The 18,557-nt window shown below is 38.4% G+C and overlaps 1 protein-coding gene across 4 annotated transcripts in view; it reads left to right on the top strand.

The window, feature by feature from the left end:
- CycT (Cyclin T) overlaps positions 1-17,234 on the top strand; it is a 49,932-nt gene extending 32,698 nt beyond the window's left edge. For 2 of the 4 annotated variants that reach the window (XM_069847594.1, XM_069847597.1), the window contains 3 exons: positions 9,178-9,372; positions 9,448-9,707; positions 11,734-17,234. In XM_069847594.1, coding sequence (XP_069703695.1) covers positions 9,178-9,372; positions 9,448-9,707; positions 11,734-14,656 — 3,378 coding nt within the window. In that variant the 3' untranslated portion in view covers positions 14,657-17,234. The remainder of the gene's footprint in view (positions 1-9,177; positions 9,373-9,447; positions 9,708-11,733) is intronic. The other 2 variants (XR_011336155.1, XM_069847596.1) reach the window with 2 other exon arrangements.
- Positions 17,235-18,557: the final 1,323 nt, after the last annotated feature.

The raw sequence follows: 18,557 nt of genomic DNA, 5'->3' as shown, positions 1-18,557 counted from the left end.
GTGCATACTTTATCATGTTAGAGACAAATAGAGTAAAGGTGAAAGCTGTCAGATTTCATTAATTCAAAAAAATTTAGAAAATAAAAAGGGTGGGCAATTTTATCCCAACCGTGATAATGCTAGGGTTAAGCGAGAAAATAATTATTTTATGCCCATTGTTTGACGCCTTTTTTGCTCCTCTATTGACATTCGAGACAATTGAATCCTTCCATTTACTGAAGCCTTTTCTGTCTGGAAGTTGTTAAAAGATAACACAGCTTTAACATTTTATGAGACATGTAATTAAGTCCTTTTAGCTTAGAAAGTTTTGAAGAACTATGAGAAAATTATTCCCTTCTGCGGAGCGACTCATATGTGAAAAATTTTAACAATATGATACACAGGAACATACTAATTAATAGTTATTATAATGCTGTAATTACGTTTCGTTATTTAGGTCTAATGCACTATCCTCTGATACATGTTCGTCTGAATTGGTTTTGGAAGTGGCCTGAAGAGTACATGAACTATTGGCAATGATGTCATGAATTTCTTTTCTCCTTCTCTGTTTTTCACATCTGTCCAATCTCAGATTATCTGTTGATTTTCGTTTCAAGCAAGAATGCGCCAGAGATTTTGTGGGTACAGTGTCTACTTTCAGATTACGACTGCTTTTTGGTTCATAATTTAGGAGTTTCTGCTTTAAAGGTACTTCGTAACTTGACTCCTCAAAATGAAGTGAACATATTCGAGCTGAAACAACATTAAATCTTAAGATTTTTACCCCCTTTCTTTTCCCTCAAAGCAATCTATGGAATAAGTAAAATAATAAGTTTAACATGAAAATATATTTTGCAAATGAGTTGCGAAGCAAATAAAATTTAGTAACATGCGAGAAAACTCATCGTGCTGTAAATTGACTTCATCCTTCCTTCTACAAGCATGCAACCATTATCTTGCCAAGTCTTCATTCTTCGGAAACCTAAACTAATAGCATGTGTCACATTAATAGCATTACTGATACAAGAATAACATTCAATATAATATATTATAAACAAAGAATTAACACCGTGCACGTACACAGAACAGCTGTTTGTTTTGTTCCTCGAGCACTGCGGTGCGAATTAGCGCGCCGCTGCTGCTTCCCAAGTGACGACATGCGCAGTAGAAAACGAGTTTGAGTCAACCATCTGCTACACCATTATATTCCCACTATGCCTTCATATTAGTCAACGACATATGAATCAAATTTGTCTAAAAGGAACGTTAATTTTTTATTTGTAGACGAACATTGTAAGTTTCAATAAATTTTGTCCCTTCAGTAAAATAGTTGTATAAATATGCCTGCGATATAGAGTTCGGTCATACCTCATACAATTAGAATAGTCGTATGCATATGACTATAATCATTTGTGTGGCAACCCTGCACTGAATGAATGTTCGTGTTTAGATTCAACAGCAGATGGCAGTTATTGTAATTTAAAAATCAACAATCGAAATAATAAAAACAGCTGATGCCTCCCTTCATCCCTGCCTATGTACGATATCCATGTCCATATCAGAGAATATCAGAGTTATTATTAAGCCCCTGATTCTTAGGTTCGAACCTATTTTGTTACTATCTGGTTATTATCAAATTATAACGTTTCTTCTTCATTTTAGTACTAATGAATAACATATTTAAATTTTATAGGACCTAGAAAGTCCTAATTGGTACATTAGGACCTTTTTTGCTTGCTGGAATGTAAGGAGATCTAATTCATTGTATTTAACCTATACATCTGTATGTTGTTTATTTTAAAGTAACTGTGGAACTCGCTGAAATAATCGTCCATTGCAGCATAAATACCTTATTATAGGTGGCATTCTTTAGGAAGCTCTACAATGCGACTGCAGAGAACAACAATTTGTAGAAACATCGAACAAATTTTACAAGAAAAGGCTGCCACGTCAGTATCACGTGATCATGACTTGGGCAAAGAATAGCTAATGTTCTCTCCATGAGAGAAGGCATGAGAAGTTTGATCTGTTATCGATTAGTAGCGAACTAGTGATACAGATTTCAGCATTGTTATTCATACAGTATAATTCAGTATTTTTGTATTATTATGTTGTCAGCAATAATTTTGGTTCGCAGTAGTAGGAAACCGATGAAAAGAAAATAGCCATGCTTGTGATTTAATAATTAATTAGTTATACTAGTATTAATATTAATATCAACATATAATTTCTGTTGTGTTGTGTTGCATTGTGATTCCAATTCAACACAATATTCGAGTAAGTAAGATATACCTTATAGACTACTTGGTATAAAACATGCACGTGGCTAATGGACAGAAGTATATTTCACATTTCAATGAATTTCCTTCATGTTTAGATTTTTATTAAAATGTCCAAGAAAGAAAATAGCATGGTAGCAACTTCTCTAAGAAAGAAAGTGCTTGCCATTCAAAGCACTTACACTCTTCTCGTGATTGTATCTAATATGTAGATCTATAATGTACTGAAGAAAGAAGACGTTAAAAAAAGAATTATGCAGACAGAGATGGCAATTATAACGAGAATAGCAACATTACTAGGAGTAAGTATTTTAAGTAAGCTGTACTTTTCAAAGTTGTATCGTGTTTTCGGAATTCGTGCTAATCATTTCAAGTGATAGATGCTGGTGGCATGTGGACAAAGTATTAGATCCACATGTGTTTTTTTTATTTTTCTTTTATTTATTTATTTATCTTTGTTTTATTTCGTGAAGAAAATTGATCTCCCAAGAGTTTTCTTTATTCTCCTAGTTGAGCCAGAGTTGGGAAATAATTCGTTCCACTATAAAAAAAATAAATGAAGAGAGGTAACATGTATAAAAATTAGTTACGTTAATAAAAAAGTCAACCTGATTGGGAATCGAATGTGGGCTCCGGAGATTGCAAGCCAGCATGACTGACTGCTCCACCAGAGAGACATAAGGAAGGTAGCATGACGAGAGGCTTATAGCCGCTCGGCTTGAAGTCTATGGAGATGGCGCACATACAAACATACTCGTGTAAATCATCAAAACTTCAACATTTCCACCACCGAGAGATACGACAAAACTTTTTTTCTAAGATTGTACACGATTTGCAAAGTAGTAGGCTGTGGTTGCATAAAAAAAGGTTGTGATATAATTATGAAAAATTCATTGAACGCACTTATTTTTCTGTAATGAGCCATTATTTACTGTTCATTAAATGTTAAGAAAATTTGGTTGGTGAACAGCTCGAATTTTAGTGAATCGTTAAATTTTTTAATGTTCACTAGTTAATGTTTCATCTGGATTGATTTACTGAAACTTGGTGAAACCTACCAATAGTGTTGTAAATATAATAGACTATTCATTTCATTTAGTGTTCTGCTCAAGGGCAGGTCTTTCACTGCAAGCTCAGCTTTCTTCAGTCTTTCCTATTTTCTGCCTTCCTCTTTGTTTCTGCATATGATCCATATATATCTTAATGTCGTCTATCATCTGATACCTTCTTCTATCCTGAACTCTTCTCCCATTCACCATTCCTTCCAATGCATCCTTCAGTAGGCAGTTTCTTCTCAGCCTGTGATCCAGCCAATTCCTTTTACTCTTCCTGATCAGTTTCAGCATCATTCTTTCTTCGCCCACTCTTTCCAGCACAGCTTCATTTCTTAGTCTGTCTGTCCACTTCACACATTCCATTCTTCTCCATATCCATATTTCAAATCCTTCTAGTCGCTTCCCTTCACTTCGTCGTAATGTCCATGTTTCTGCCCCATACAATGCCACACTCCATACAAAGCACTTCACTAGTCTCTTCCTTAGTTCTTTTTGCAGAGGTCTGCAGAAGATGCTCCTTTTTCTATTAAAAGCTTCCTTGGCCATTGCTATTCTCCTTTTGACTTCCTGGCAGCACCTCATGTTACTGCTTATAGTACACCCCAAGTATTTGAAGCTGTCCACTTGCTCTTCTTCCGCATTTAAAATTCACAAGTTTACCTTCATTTTTCTTCCTATGACTGTTCTTCGTCTTATTTGCATTTATCTTCATCCCTTACTGCTCACAGCTGTAATTTAGCTCCAGTAGCATATCCTTTAGTATCATTTCCTCTTCTGCTAACAATGCCATATGATCAACAAATCTTATGCACTTTATTCTTCTTCCTCCTACTATCTCTCCTCCAATGTTCTGAAAACAGTTCTTTACTAAATCCTCCAAGTAGATGTTGAACAGGGTAGGTGATAAAGGACATCCTTGACATACTCCTCTCCCAATTTCACTTCCTTCTGACATTTCTTCTCCTATCCTGACTTTGACTCGTTTCATATAAGATTACTGAACAGTCTTCTCTCTTTCCAATCCACACTAATTTTCTTTAGTTTATTCCAATCCACACTATCAAACGCCTTTTCTAGGTCCACAAATACTACATACACTTCTTTATTCTTCTCTAGTTATCTTTCACCGATTGTCTGTAGCAGTCCAATTGCATCTCTCGTACCTTTTCCCTTTCTGAAGCTAAACTGCTCTTCTTCCAACGGTTCTTCCATCTTAGAATATAAACGTCGATTCAGTATTCGCAAGAGAATCTTCATCGAGTGCGATATTAGACTGATTGTCCTGAACTCCTTACTCCATAGACAATTAATATGTATTAATATATATGGTAAATAGCTCCATAAAACATTTCATCACTTGAATCATCAGACTACAATGTTATAATAACGAATATTTTAATGTGAGTCTAATAGTACTGCAAAACATTAATAGTATATTGCTTATTTTCTTTTTCGTAAATGCCTATAAATTTCTAAATATAAGATTTATAACCCTACATAAATCCTAAAACATTCTTTAAAATCTAAAAATCTGGGGGCTTGTTCGTTATACTCTGTGGCCCACGTGCTCTGTAATTTTAATTATTTCTTTGTTAACTCTCTGGCATCTCTTAATGTTTTCTGATTAAGCTTACAGATGTCGTTAGTTTGTCAACAATGTGATGTTGAAATGTGAGTTCAGTTTTCTGCCCAACAACAGTCCTGATATATTGTATTTCATTTGAAAACTGGTTAATCCAGCACACATGCATTCATACAGATTTTCAGACTCTAGACACTCAGGGAATATTTTATCAGGAAAAATTTTCCTATAGCCGAAACCCCGACCTCCAGATCTCGAAGCCAGCATGCTTATCATCAGACTGCTGAGGCAGTCAAAATGTGCTCTGTAGCAGACGAAAACAAAGGTCAACATTGCGCATGCATGGTTCATGATATGCCAGACTCCACAAAAACAAAGTTACCCGTCATATCCTGAAGAACAAAACAAAATCTGAAAAAATTATTCAAATTGAAATTTAAAAAAAAATTACATATTCTTTGAAATCTCTCGTATTTCGCTGTAATACAAAATCCTGCAATATCTGTTGTTGTTCAGTCAACTGTCCGAAGACAGGTCTGAACTTCACAAGAGATACCAAGAATGCACTACTTATGAGGCAACTAGGCCAAGAGATAATGGGGTAGGGTGGCCAGTTCCTTTTTCCCTCTGTTGCATACATAGCCGACTAGCTATATATTACACTAGTCAGACTTCAGATCCATACAAACAATTGCTCTTCCTCTAACACATACTGTCAAGTGAGATGTACTGCCTGATAATAGATATATATATCAGCCAGAACCTCAATCAGAGGATAATAATATCTATTTGTATCATTAATGCGAAGTAATGAACTTGGCATCAAAAGCCTGCAATTGTGATGAAAAAAAAAAAAAAAAGAGCAAAAAGTATGCTTCATACTTTTATCGTGTTTATCGAGGTTTTGATATTTTCATGTCTCTAATGATGTTTGAAATTTTAATAATCATTGTTCTTGACATCTCATGATCATATACCAGTACATTTCTGTTATTGTAAGTACAATGTGTAGGAAACATTTTTTGATATAAGTAATAGTTTTCAGTCATGTTTATTGTACATTTTATTGCTTGCAGATATCATAATTTAACTATTATATAGTTACGATTTTTTTCTGTATGTGATCATAGCATTCTTAGTGTTCTATGGGCCCATTTATCTTTGCAATATAGGCTTCTAATGGCATGTTAACTGTTAATTTCAATGTAAAAATCTGGGGGGGGGGGGGGGGGAGAACAACATTCCATCCAAACATGCGAATTTTACAGCATTAAAGCTTTTCTGTCGAAGTCCTGTAAAAAATGTAATGATCTTGATCATTTCTGTTAAATTAAAACAATATGATGTTAATGGGTGATATTTCTTGTAATTCCTACCTTCATAAACATCATCCTCACACATTCCCTACACCACACTGACACGAACACTTAACATACACTCACCCTAGTAAATGACATAAAACTTCACAGATATACATTATGCATAACATGACCTGCCAAAGTGATGTGCAATTTGAAAATGATCACAGTCCTGCCGTCTATCCGCAGTATGCGGAACCCGAATCATGCAAAGTGAAGTGGGTAGGCATTAGACACACACATAATTTTGTGCAAAGTTATAACTAGAGCTTGAATTTTATGTACAAGGGTCGCTCCAAAAGTAATGCCTCCTATTTATTTTCACGGAAACTACAACAGATACAGAAGAGCAAGACTTAGCTACATATTTATTTTTCTACATAGTCACCACCTTTTGTTATGCACTTTTGCTAGTGATGAACAAGTAGTCCATCTTTCATAGGCTCAAAGAGATGGAAGTCTTAAAGGCTCTAAATCTGGACTGCACATGGATGTGGTAGGACAGTCTAGCTAAATTTTGTAACGTGCTCTGTGGTCGCAAAATTGTTATGGGGCCAGACTTTATTGTGTTGAATGCTAAAGGTTTTCTTCTCTGGCCTTACTCTGGAAGTTCAGGTTTTCAGCTTAGCCAGTGACTGCTTATACCTTCCAGAATTGACAGTTTCTTCAGGCTCCAGGGCATCCACAAGAATCTCACCCTGCCTGTCCCAAAGGACTACCACTTTCGTCACTGCTGAAGCACACTACTCACCATCTCACTGTGCTCGCATCCACTGTATCATCTTCATACACCTTTAACAAGTGTCGATGGATGTCAATGGGTACAATTTGTTCGGCAGTGAGGAATCCAATAACACAGTTTTGTTTCTTACTCACCTCTATGTCAGATGCCATTTTGGTAGATTGCTTTGCTGCCACTATTTGTTGCACGACAACCAAACTAACAGGACATTAGCGTGAAGGTTCAACCTTTACTACGTCACTGACATCTGGCTCAGACGTTACAGCTCAACACAAAAAAAAGAAGGCATTACTTTTAGAATGACCCTCGTAATATGAAAATAAGGAATATGTAGTTAAAAATGGCAAAATATGTAATAAATAAAAAGTATGTACCTTAAAATCCAAGTTTTATTAGATGTATTTTTGCATACTGACAAAAAATTACAGGTGCATATGTGATTCAGCACCTCATTTAATTTATTGTTTACAGGCACAATTAAGAATTAAATATTTTTCTTTATTTTCTGCAGTCATTGATTGCCTCGTCAATGCAACTCATATGTAGGAATTGGCAAGTTAAGTGCTGTAATCGTTTCCATTGTGTCAGTGTAGCTGGTGTTCAAATAATTTTTCCAGAGTGTTGATTCATCCGGGATATTGAAGTTTCAGTATTTGTGTAGGAATGCTTGAAACTTTGGCACTTCAAGTTTATTCCACAGTATGTTTGCAGGAACCATTGTCACGCACAAACCTTTATTAAATTCACTGGTAGGAGACGAAGAAGATTCAGCACCACTTGTATAAGAAGAATTTGTTTTTTCGATGGAGCACGTTTTTTGTGACCTGAAATTCAATTTTTAAATGCATTTGTCACACACTTTGCACAGCATGATTTTGTTGTCACTAGTAAAGGCATCGTCAATTGAAATCCAATCTTTTAACTTAGATGTCACTAGTGCCATAGCAGTAGACTAGCTAGCTGTATCACCTGATGTCAGAGTAAGCTTCATAAGAAAACTGAAAGAACTAATTTGAATAATTTCAAGGAAAAATTGTTTCAGTGCCGGTTATCAAACCTGGGACTGTGATGGTGTCGTGTATATTTCCTGGAGTAGCTCAGTCGATAGAGCATTTGTGCGCTAAGCGAAGGATCCCAGGATCGATACCCGGCCCCGGAACAATTTTTCCTTGAAATTATTCAAATCTGCTTTACATGGAACTACTACCTGAAAGCCAGATTTGCATGAAAGAACTACTGTTTTCTGTCAGAGCAACTGATTGGGGGTGTTTGTGTCAAACAGTCATATCCACAGGATAATTTTCACTGTCTTTCACCGCAGTAACAGTACAATGACCCACCCTTCGCATTGTATTTGTTCTTACTTTATCATTACTTTTTAGGGGATACACAAAATGTTAGCATGTCCATTTTTTTTTTTTTTTTGACAATACGTTATTATATTCAATCATTAAATTATTTTTATGCTTTAGAGACGAAGGGACAAGCTTTATAAACAATTTTTAAACATGTAATTTATGAGTCAAGTCGAGGGAAAATTGGTGGAAAAAAAAAAGTGTATTCTTTCAAAATATGTAATAGATGTCAAAATATATATATTATGCACCAAAACACGTAAAAATATATAACTTAAAACTTCGAAATAATGATCCCTTTGTTGTGATCTGCCGACATTCTAGCTTTTCTTATAGCTATATGTATAGGAACAGAATATGTAATTAACATCAAGTCAGAGCTCTAGTTATAACTTAAAAGAAAAGTGTTTGTATGTGGATAGGTTATATTTTCAGAATGAATTGTTGCTGTAAGACAGGTAGAAATGAATCAGTTCTTTTGATGACCATTGCAATGTTTTAAAAATGAATCGACGAGAATTTAAGCTCCAGTGTAATTTAGCCTTTTTCTTTTTTTTTTAGTTCTGTACATGCAGAAGTAATTTCTATGATGTCCATATACGAAACCACTCTTCTCTTTTAATAGTTATTTGAAAAAAAAAATGGCTAGAGTATCTGTCTCTTCTTATATTAAAACAAACCAGTCACACTGACAGACTTTAATTATTGCCAATGTCAAATCTGTTTGTAGCACTTTGAAAAATAACTATTTTTCTGAAACAATACATGGCTGAAAGACAACTTTTAAACTATTTCATTTAAACTAGTTGTAATTCACAACTTTGCAGATTCCACAGTCGAATGAGGGCAAGGACTGGTTCTGGTATGTGGACAAGACAGTGAGCTTGGAACAGCTCGAACAGCTAACAGCAGAGTTCCTCGTCATCTTTGACAAATGTCCAACCAAGCTGAAGCGCAAGATTATGAGCATCAGTGCCACTCAGAATCCATCACTTCCACCCGCTATCTCAGGCAGTCTCTTTGTAAGTGGAATCCTGGCTCACATAGTAACATATTGTTGTGTCTTGCACAGTTTTTGAAGAAGTTATGTATTACAGGACTCAGAACCTCGTAAGATCCGGCCACCAGATGGCAGTCAGGATGGACCAACATTTCATCCTGCTGGAATGCGTCCTCCTATACATCACTCGTCACATGTGCCATCAGATGCCAAACCACCAACCAGTGAGAAGCTGATGTCCCTGCCCGGAGCCTCCTGCCAATCCCAGCCACCAGGGCAGCCAACCCAACGTGTAGATTACCGTGATTACAAGGAGAAGAAGGAAAGAGACAGGCTGGCACAGCAAGGAGTGTCCAGGTGCGGATGAGGCAGTCACATTTCTTTATAGTCCAAATAAGTTGAATCTGAATTAAAAGCTTTCTACTATGTACAGTCTGCACAAGAATGATTGGGCACGTTTCCGGTTTCGAACACATGTAATTTACGTTCTATGAAACTGAGGTGCATGAAAATAGCACCAATGGAAAGAGAAACTCAAAAAGTTTAGTTGTGGCAACATTATTTTCCTAGTTGGTAACACTGTCTAATAATAACACATATAAACAAATTTGTTCATTTTTCAGGCAAAATGGTGCTATAGAGGACAGAAAAGCTTTTTGTGTGCTTGATTTTCATGTGAACCAGTCGGTTATTAATGTGCAATGCCATTACCTAAAGTTTAGTGCAGATCCACCCAGTGGGCCTACAATCCTTAAATGGTGCACTGATATTAAAACAAGATTCTTCGCAAGCGGTTGTGATTTCATCCGTACCGACTACAGGTGCTGTAAGCCCTAAAAACAGAGAACAAAATGCTATGAAGTAATTTCTGCATAAGTATGCAAACTTTAATTGAAAACGATGCTGAATTTATTCATTCCATGGTGTTTTCTGACAAAGCCACTTTTCATCTTTCTGATAAGGTGAACAGTCATAATCTCAGAATCTGGTGGTCGGAAAATCCGCGTACTGACGTGGAACTTGAGTATAGGCTTGATGTGTGCCGTGTTAGCAAGGGGGGACACATTGAACATCTTTAACTTAAGGAACTAAACTTTTTGAGCTACCCTTTCCATTGGTACTATTTTCATGCACCTCAGATTCATAGAACGTAAATTACATGTGTTCGAAACCGGAAAGATCTCTTGTAGGAGCCCTGTATCTCTTGGGCATGTGTACACTTGCGTGAAGCTTCATGCTCACAACTTGCTTAAATTAATATAAAGTGACTGAATTATATTAATTCATTATGCTGTTAGCTTATTTTAATCTATTAAAATGCGAAAATTAAACATCCTAAATCGCATGTAAGGTTGGTCGAGATATATATAGAGTGCGGTTTTTATAGCCCTGTTGTGGGACACTCAGGACGAATTAAAAGAAAACACATATACTGGAAGTAATCTAGTAGAATGCAATTTATTAATGTCTGATTACTTTTCAAAAATTACATTTCGTAAGTAGCCTCCACGGCACGAATACATTCCTGCAATCTGCTATAAAGTTCTGCATGACTCACCCCAAAAAAACAGGTTCGATGGCACTAATTTTTTTCCTTATGTTTTGTTTCAGCTGGATGATGGTGTGAGGCTTGTTGCGATACACCCTACTTTTGAGATAAACCTATAGGAAGTAATCAGCTGCAGTCAGGTCAGGAGATCTTGGTGGCCAGGCAATGTCTCCAAATCGTGAAAGTATTCGTCCTGGAAACATGTTTCACAGACAGTTCATTGAACCATGAGCAGTGTGCGCTGATTACTTCCTATGGTGTATCTCAAAAGTAGAGTGTATCACAACAAGCCTCGCACCATCATCCAGCTGAAACAAAACATAAGGAACGAAATTAGTGCCATCGAACCTGTTCTGAAAGGGCAAGTTATGCAGAACTTTCATAGCTGATTGCAGGAATGTATTGCTGCCTTGGAGGCTACTTACGAAATGTAATTTTTAAAAAGTAATCAGACTTTAATAAATTGCATTGTACTAGATTACTTCCAGTATAAATCTCTAGTGTAATACCATATTTGGATATACTGGGAACAGGACATACAAATAACAAATGCTTACGTTTGCAGAATCATAAAACGCTAGTAAAATTTGAAATTCTACATAAGTGAATTTGACTGAAAGTTTTAAAAAATTGTATAAGTTGTGAAAAAATAATGTCCTACGCCAGTTTAGGCTTATGATCCAATTACTGTATATATAATAAATGAATTTGTTTTGTTGGGACCTCTGGTTACAACAAAACTACCTCACTACACCTAGACAGAGTTACAGTGTGCATTATTTATTATCCACTTTGACAGTTCAGTAAATTTGTGTTGGTCTCTATGCTTTGCAGAGATGGACACCACATGAACAAGGGCATGCCAGCCAGCAGCAGTAAACATGGACCAATGCCTCCAGGGAGTTCTGGGACTTTGGGCAAACCAGGACCACTGCACCGTGATCACACCAAACACCCACCTCCAACAGCACGTCCCAGCAGTGGACCACCTCAGGCTCGTGATGCTGTGCGGCGAGACACAGCAAAACATATGTTCACATCAGACACAGTGTCTCCCATGAGCAATCATCTAGGTAGTGGCACAAATAGTGGAAGTAATTGTAACGTTAGTTCTAGGAAGGACAATCAGGCTGTTGAGTGGACAGGAGAAAAAGTGAGTGAAGTGGACAGCAGGCGTGGAGACATGAAAAGTGCAGAAAACAGACCATTCTCTGTTCCACATCCGGATTCTAGTGCAAAAAGAAGCCAGCAACCTGGGTTTGACTCCTCGAGCAGGCACAGCAGAGTTAGTGCAACGAGTTCTGTGAAAGAAGACTTACCCTCGAACCCTCCACAGCAGAAGATGCTCTCAGAGTCTGTTGACTCACAGAGACATTTGTATAACCACAACAAGCATGGTGCTGGTAGTGATAGGTTGGACCATCGACACCGTCGGTCTGGTGCCAGTGAACAATTTAGCAATAGGCCCCCACAATCATCTGCAGAATGTGCAGAACGGAAAGTGACTGTTTCTGAGATGGTTGAGCGCAAGCCCAATGTTGTAGATCTTATGGATCGCAAACCAAACATGGTTGAACCATTAGATCGCAAGCCACCTATCACCGATATGATGGACCGCAATAAACCCAATGTTGCAGATCTATCAGATCGTAAGCCAAACATTTCCGACTTGCATTTGCACGACTCCAGTAGACGACCTGATGTCAAACACTTGCCAGTTCAGCCATACCATGGTATAAAGAGGGAAATCAAGAAAGAGGACAATACAGACTATGGAAACAGAATAGTACGACCTCCACCGCCGCCACCACCTCCACCGCCACCACCTCCACCGCCACCGCCACCACCTCCACCCCTTCCACCTCAACAGCAACAACCACAGCCTCCACCATCATCAATGCTACAAAACACTGCAGTTCTGCATCAACACAAACCTCGACCCAGATCTCCTTTGCAGTCCTCGCAGCATATGCGTCCTGCCTCTACAACTGTGCCCACTACTACAGTTCCACCACCCAATGCCAACAAGCGATCTGAGTCTCCCCACCATTCTAGGACAAAGTCTGTTCCTTCATCCCTTCCAAATTTATCCACTCCTTCCCGAAATGGTACTGCACATGTTGATGAGAAACCTGTAAGGCGGACTGAAACACCCATGACAAAGCCAGACCAAACTTCAACGACAATCAAAATGGAAGCTTCCAGCGGAAATCAGAAGAGTGGAATTGCTGCACAATTGCCCACAACACCTGACAAAGGTAGCTCCACAGTTCCACGGGAATCTCCCTATCCACGAGCCAGTAAGTCAAAGCAGCGCACGCCTCCCTCATCAGCAAACAAGAAGCCTCCAGCTCCACTGCCTGAGATCCCTTCAGCACCATTATCTCCCTTCGGATCGCCTCCGCCTCCCACCCCTACAACTCCTGGTAGTGCCAGCAAGTCACAGGGATCTCTGAGGGCAACAAAACGACACCGAACTAGTAGCTCAAGCTCTGAGCCAGAATTGGTGCCCGTGGTGAAGAAACTGGATGAGATTGCGGGCTATGAGAATATCATTCGTGATTCTAAAATGGGCATCAAACTACCAAACAGAGTGCCAGATATTATTCCTCCCATACGGGATCGTGCCAAGAAGGATGAGTCAGTTGCTCGTAACACTACTATCTCAAAGGAGCTGAAGCCCCCAGATTTGATACGACCTTTTGCTGCACAGATCGCAGATGCTAAGTCAGATGACCTCGGTGCTGTGGCCTTTCCTGAATTGGATTCAACGAATGGCACATTTGGCCGAACAACCATCCCATCTCTGCCAGCTGTCTCTGATGAGGCTGTCAGCATCGGAGTTATTGACATCTCTACAATGGAGGAGCCAGTCCAGCCAGAACACCACCACAAGAGTGAGAAGAAGAAGAAGAGAAAGGAACACAAAGAACATAAGCACAAAGACAAGGACAAAAATCGGGAAGAGAAGAAACATAAACACAAGCACAAAGATAAGGACAAAGATCGTCACAAAGGAGAGAAGGGAGAAGCTTCCGCCCCCATCAAGATCACCATCCCCAAAGACAAGTTGAATCTGAGCTCGACATTGGAGCCAGTGGCCAGCACAGGGACAGGGCTCAAGATCAAGATCCAGAAGGAACGACTGAAGGGCTCTGACTCTACAGAAAGCAGCCCACAATCAGCACCAAGTGGCGGCATCAAGATCAAGATCAGCAAGGAGCACATTGGCTTCAACAGCAGTAGTGCTGTTCTGCCAACCAGCAGTAGTGATACACCATCATGTTCTCGCAAGAGGGAGCGCAGCAGTCCTCGATCATCGGAGTTAACTTCGCCCCCCACCAAATCAGCGCGGCTCAACACTGTCCCAGCAGAACAGAGGAGAGGAGGAAGCAGCGCAACAAGCAACTATGGGAAGCAGAATGGAGTGGAGCACCATCGTAGGGGCTCACACTATCCTCCTGGCAACAAGGTACGTGGTGGCAGAGGAGGTCCCAGGGGAAACTGCTACCCTCCTGTGCAGCAGCCCCCTCCACCATTCCACCAACCATACCCACACTATTACCAAGCGTACCCAGGAATGGTCCCTCAGCCATACATGTATGACCAGCAGATGTACGGATACTACCCTCAGTATATGTATCCACCCCCTTTGCCCACCGGGGTCATGCCAGAACTAGGGCCACCTCAGGAACCTCCTCCCCTTCCTGAAGGACCTCCACCTGACAATCCACCACCACCTCCCCCTCCAGAATAGATTCCTGTTTTTCATTTGTAATGAATTTTTCTTCTTGGTGTATTGGGGACTGAAACGGATGAACAGATACAAGCAGAGCATTTATTTTTGTTGAATGTAAATAATAAAATTATCCTGTCTGTAAATAAAATTTATAGAATTCGTTATTATTTTTTTATTATAAAGAGTCTGCTTTGGATAGAAACTGGGGCAGTTATTAACGTGTGTCAATCAGTTTCCTTGTCAGCTTCACCATTCCCATTCTTTGGGTTGCTTTTTCAGTGCATGGAGTGTGTAACGTTGCATGGGGTTGTTTCAGTTCCCAGCCTTTCAGTGCTTTTATGATGATGCAATGTGCGTTTTCATTTGCATGTTTCAAATTCAAGAGCATCAGAGTTGCTGTGTCAAAATTGTGATGAAATTCTGTTGCTGTCCTCGCATGTAGTGCTGAAAGTTATCTTCCATAGATACATTTGTAAGTATTATTTGTGGGTGATGGAGTAGCTTCTGGAATTGCTCTACAGCTTTTGGTACCAATTTCCTTTTAGTAAAACCTTCCAACTCACCAGATGTGTAACAAGTCCCTTGAACTTCATTTGACTATAATGGATACAAAATGTATGACTGAAACAGCATGACTTTTTCTTTAACATAATGTCACCTTTAACTGTTTTTTGCAAACAGTTGTTTTAATATTTTTAGTTAAAATTTTGTATATTGAATATACTGTAACTGTAGTAAGTTAGTGTGTAATATGCATTAAGAAATGTGTAGTTTCTTGAAAAAATAATCCTATTTCGTGACACATTGGATAAATATTGAATGAAATCTCTTATGATTTCTTTTTTCATTTAATAATTCGTAGTATGAACAGCTGATCTTGGCTTTGGAAGTATATTGATATTGTGTGTCATTATACAAAATTCAATTATTTGTATATATAATTTTTATTTGGACTTGGTTCAAGCGAGTAGAATGGCGATTACTTGTGTCCATTAATGAATTTTGGGAGTTGGATGGTTGCGTGTGTCTGTGTTTTGTGTTTTTAAACCAATTTGTACGACTTTTTTTGGATGTGTTTTTGGTTTCTGCTGCTTGCAGGTGGTGCAGAAATTGGCCGACACTCATAATGCCTATCAGAGCAAAGGGAAATCCAGTTCAGGAAGCCAACCTTAGAGAGTAATGAGGCCACCAACCAGATACCTCACCCAAACCTCCTGCCCTCACCCATGCCCGCGGTGATGGTGTTGGCCCATCAAGTTGTATCATATGCTAAGAATATGGACAGTGGTGTGTGGTGGGTGTGGTATGGTTTTGGTGGTGTGATATCTGTTTTGAATCCCACCTCTTCCCTCACCTGGGAGCTTTGTGCTACTGGTGCTGCCTCTGGTGGCTGTCAAGGAAACGCATTGATTGTCGTTAGTTTGTGTGTCAGAAGAGAGATGGATTTGACAGTTGTTTTTTCATAGGGATATATGAACATTCCAGTGTAGAATGGAGATGGTGCCGCCACAACGACAAATTGTGCTGTACAGTAATTGTAATTATGAAAATAGACATGTTTTTATTTTCCTCGTGGACATAACATACTCGTTTATAGATAAACTGCCCCAGTTAGCTGGCAAGCAGAGAACTGAGTTGGGACGCGGGTGTGCCCACTCATTGTGTGTATATTTTTATTTACCTCAACAGAACATTGCTTCTTGCGACTAGCCAGGAGTAGTTCAGACCGCCATCCAGTGAAAATACGAACACATGACTAGTCCTTGAACATCGTATTACTTATGTTGTTACTTTTAGTTCCTGTGATTTAATACTTTCATGATGGGAAGTAGTGGATTTAAATTCTGCTTTATTGCTGTGGATTATGCAGCCAAATTGTCTTAAGTCCCACCTGATTGGATGAAGGGAATTTGGCTGCATTATCTCTCGACACCGAATCTGTGATGCATTCAATCAAGAGAATATGCTGTAATGTTTGTTTGTACATTGATGCAATAATGCATGTCTTGCAATGATGAAATGTCTGATGTCACTATCGAATTGGGAGATCATGTCTTTTTTTTTTTTTCGGTGGAAGCTGGAAATTTACTTCACTTTATCATCTTTGTAGAGTGGTCCGAGCATGTTTCTGCTATTACAAACGACACTCTTGAAGAACAGTTGGGTTGAATTTATTCATTTTTTGGCATTGTATTTTACCATGTCCAAAAGTTTGATAAAATGAAGTGACACATATTTTGCCTTCAGTATCTATGCAATTTTCAATATGGGGGGATTGAAAGCTAGACACAAATACAATAGATTATATACTTAGATTTTCATTAGTTAAATTAAATTTGTTGTTTTTCTTTCTGCATTTTTTTACACGACACACAACAATTTTGTATGATTGTATCCTGAGGCTCAATGGAATATGTACTGTATATAAATATTATATATATAGATATTATCTATCTATATCAGTTACGTGATGTAAACTGATGCCTTTGTAAATGTTACACATTATGAACCCATCCTTATGGTAGTTTGATTTGTAGGGCAATACACTTTCATCTTGCCCTCAGTGAGAACGTTAATAAAAACAAAGTGAAAGCGAGAGAGTATATCATTTTTAATTTTCACCATATATTAAATGAATTATGTTCACACTGCATCACGAAGTGTAGATCCTATCACATCATCGGGGTAATGTAACTCCGCCTTCCAGGCGCCCCAACCTCAGAAGTGAGTTACAACTAAGCCACGGCCAGGAGAGAAGACCGGAAATGTCGAAAAGACAACCTGGTGGCATTGGATTAAAAAAAATATATATAATTTTTTTTATCATTATTATGATGTACTTTTCACTTTCTCATACGAAGTATATGGAGAAAGTATTTTTATGTTAAAAAAGATAATTTTGAATATTTTCAGCACCACTGGTATAAAAGGTGATTTTTGGCCTATTGTCTTATCTGACTACCCAACTACCTGTGTACAGTCTTTACAGTGACTTTTAAACTATTGAATTCATATTCAGTTTATGAAAATCAATTCATTCGGGAATGATGCATATGAAATGTAACAATTTTTACTAATAAGATTAATGGCTAGTTTCATCAATAACTGTTAAACAGATGGCATTAAGTCGTTAGTGATTTAACAGTTCATTAAAAATATTTCGTTTTACCAATGTCTGTTAGTATTTTGTTGTTAATTAACGGACTGTTAAGTTATGATGATTATGGTGGGTTGTAAGATTCTGAGAGGCTTTCGCAATACTACTGCTATCAGTTACAGCAGTTTTTACTAACCTTTTCTCCAGAATGTGAAATTTCAATATATACAGGGTGAACCAGCCAGGGCTAGACTCCTAATTGCACTCACAGCAGCTGATTCATATGTAACGACGCTACCTTATGCGAAGGATTCATTCTGCACTTTTGCGGTTAGTATTGCATAATGATGTACTTATCAAATTCACAATTCATGTTCGAAATGACATCCTTGTGATATCTGGCAGGCTGCACATCTGAAGACATGTCCAGCAACTTGCCGCAGTTCATTCTCCGAAATGACTCTAATTTCGTGCCAGATATTTTGAGTTCAAGTGAATGTGGGTTATTTGTGTAAACTTTACTTTTAACCACTGAGGTGAAACCATACTTCGTCACTATAAAAAATTAAGGTGGGTTGAAGTAGTCCATAATACACTGAGTGTTGGAACCACATGCAAATCCTAAGTTTGCTCTGATTATTGGGTTCCGTTAACCTCTGAAGTGCACGAATTTTGTAAGGTTTTAATTTTAATTGTTTCGTACCTCTTATCACTGGAGACTGTAACACCCCTACCTGCTGAGCTACATAGCGGGATGATGTCGTAGGACTTCTCTCTAGTCAGTGGCCAGTTTCATCTAACGTCTCCTCAGTGAGAATACAC

The sequence above is a fragment of the Periplaneta americana genome, chromosome 15, assembly GCF_040183065.1.
Source record: "Periplaneta americana isolate PAMFEO1 chromosome 15, P.americana_PAMFEO1_priV1, whole genome shotgun sequence".
NCBI classification, from domain to species: Eukaryota; Metazoa; Arthropoda; class Insecta; order Blattodea; family Blattidae; genus Periplaneta; species Periplaneta americana.
This window is presented reverse-complemented; position numbering and strand designations above follow the sequence as displayed.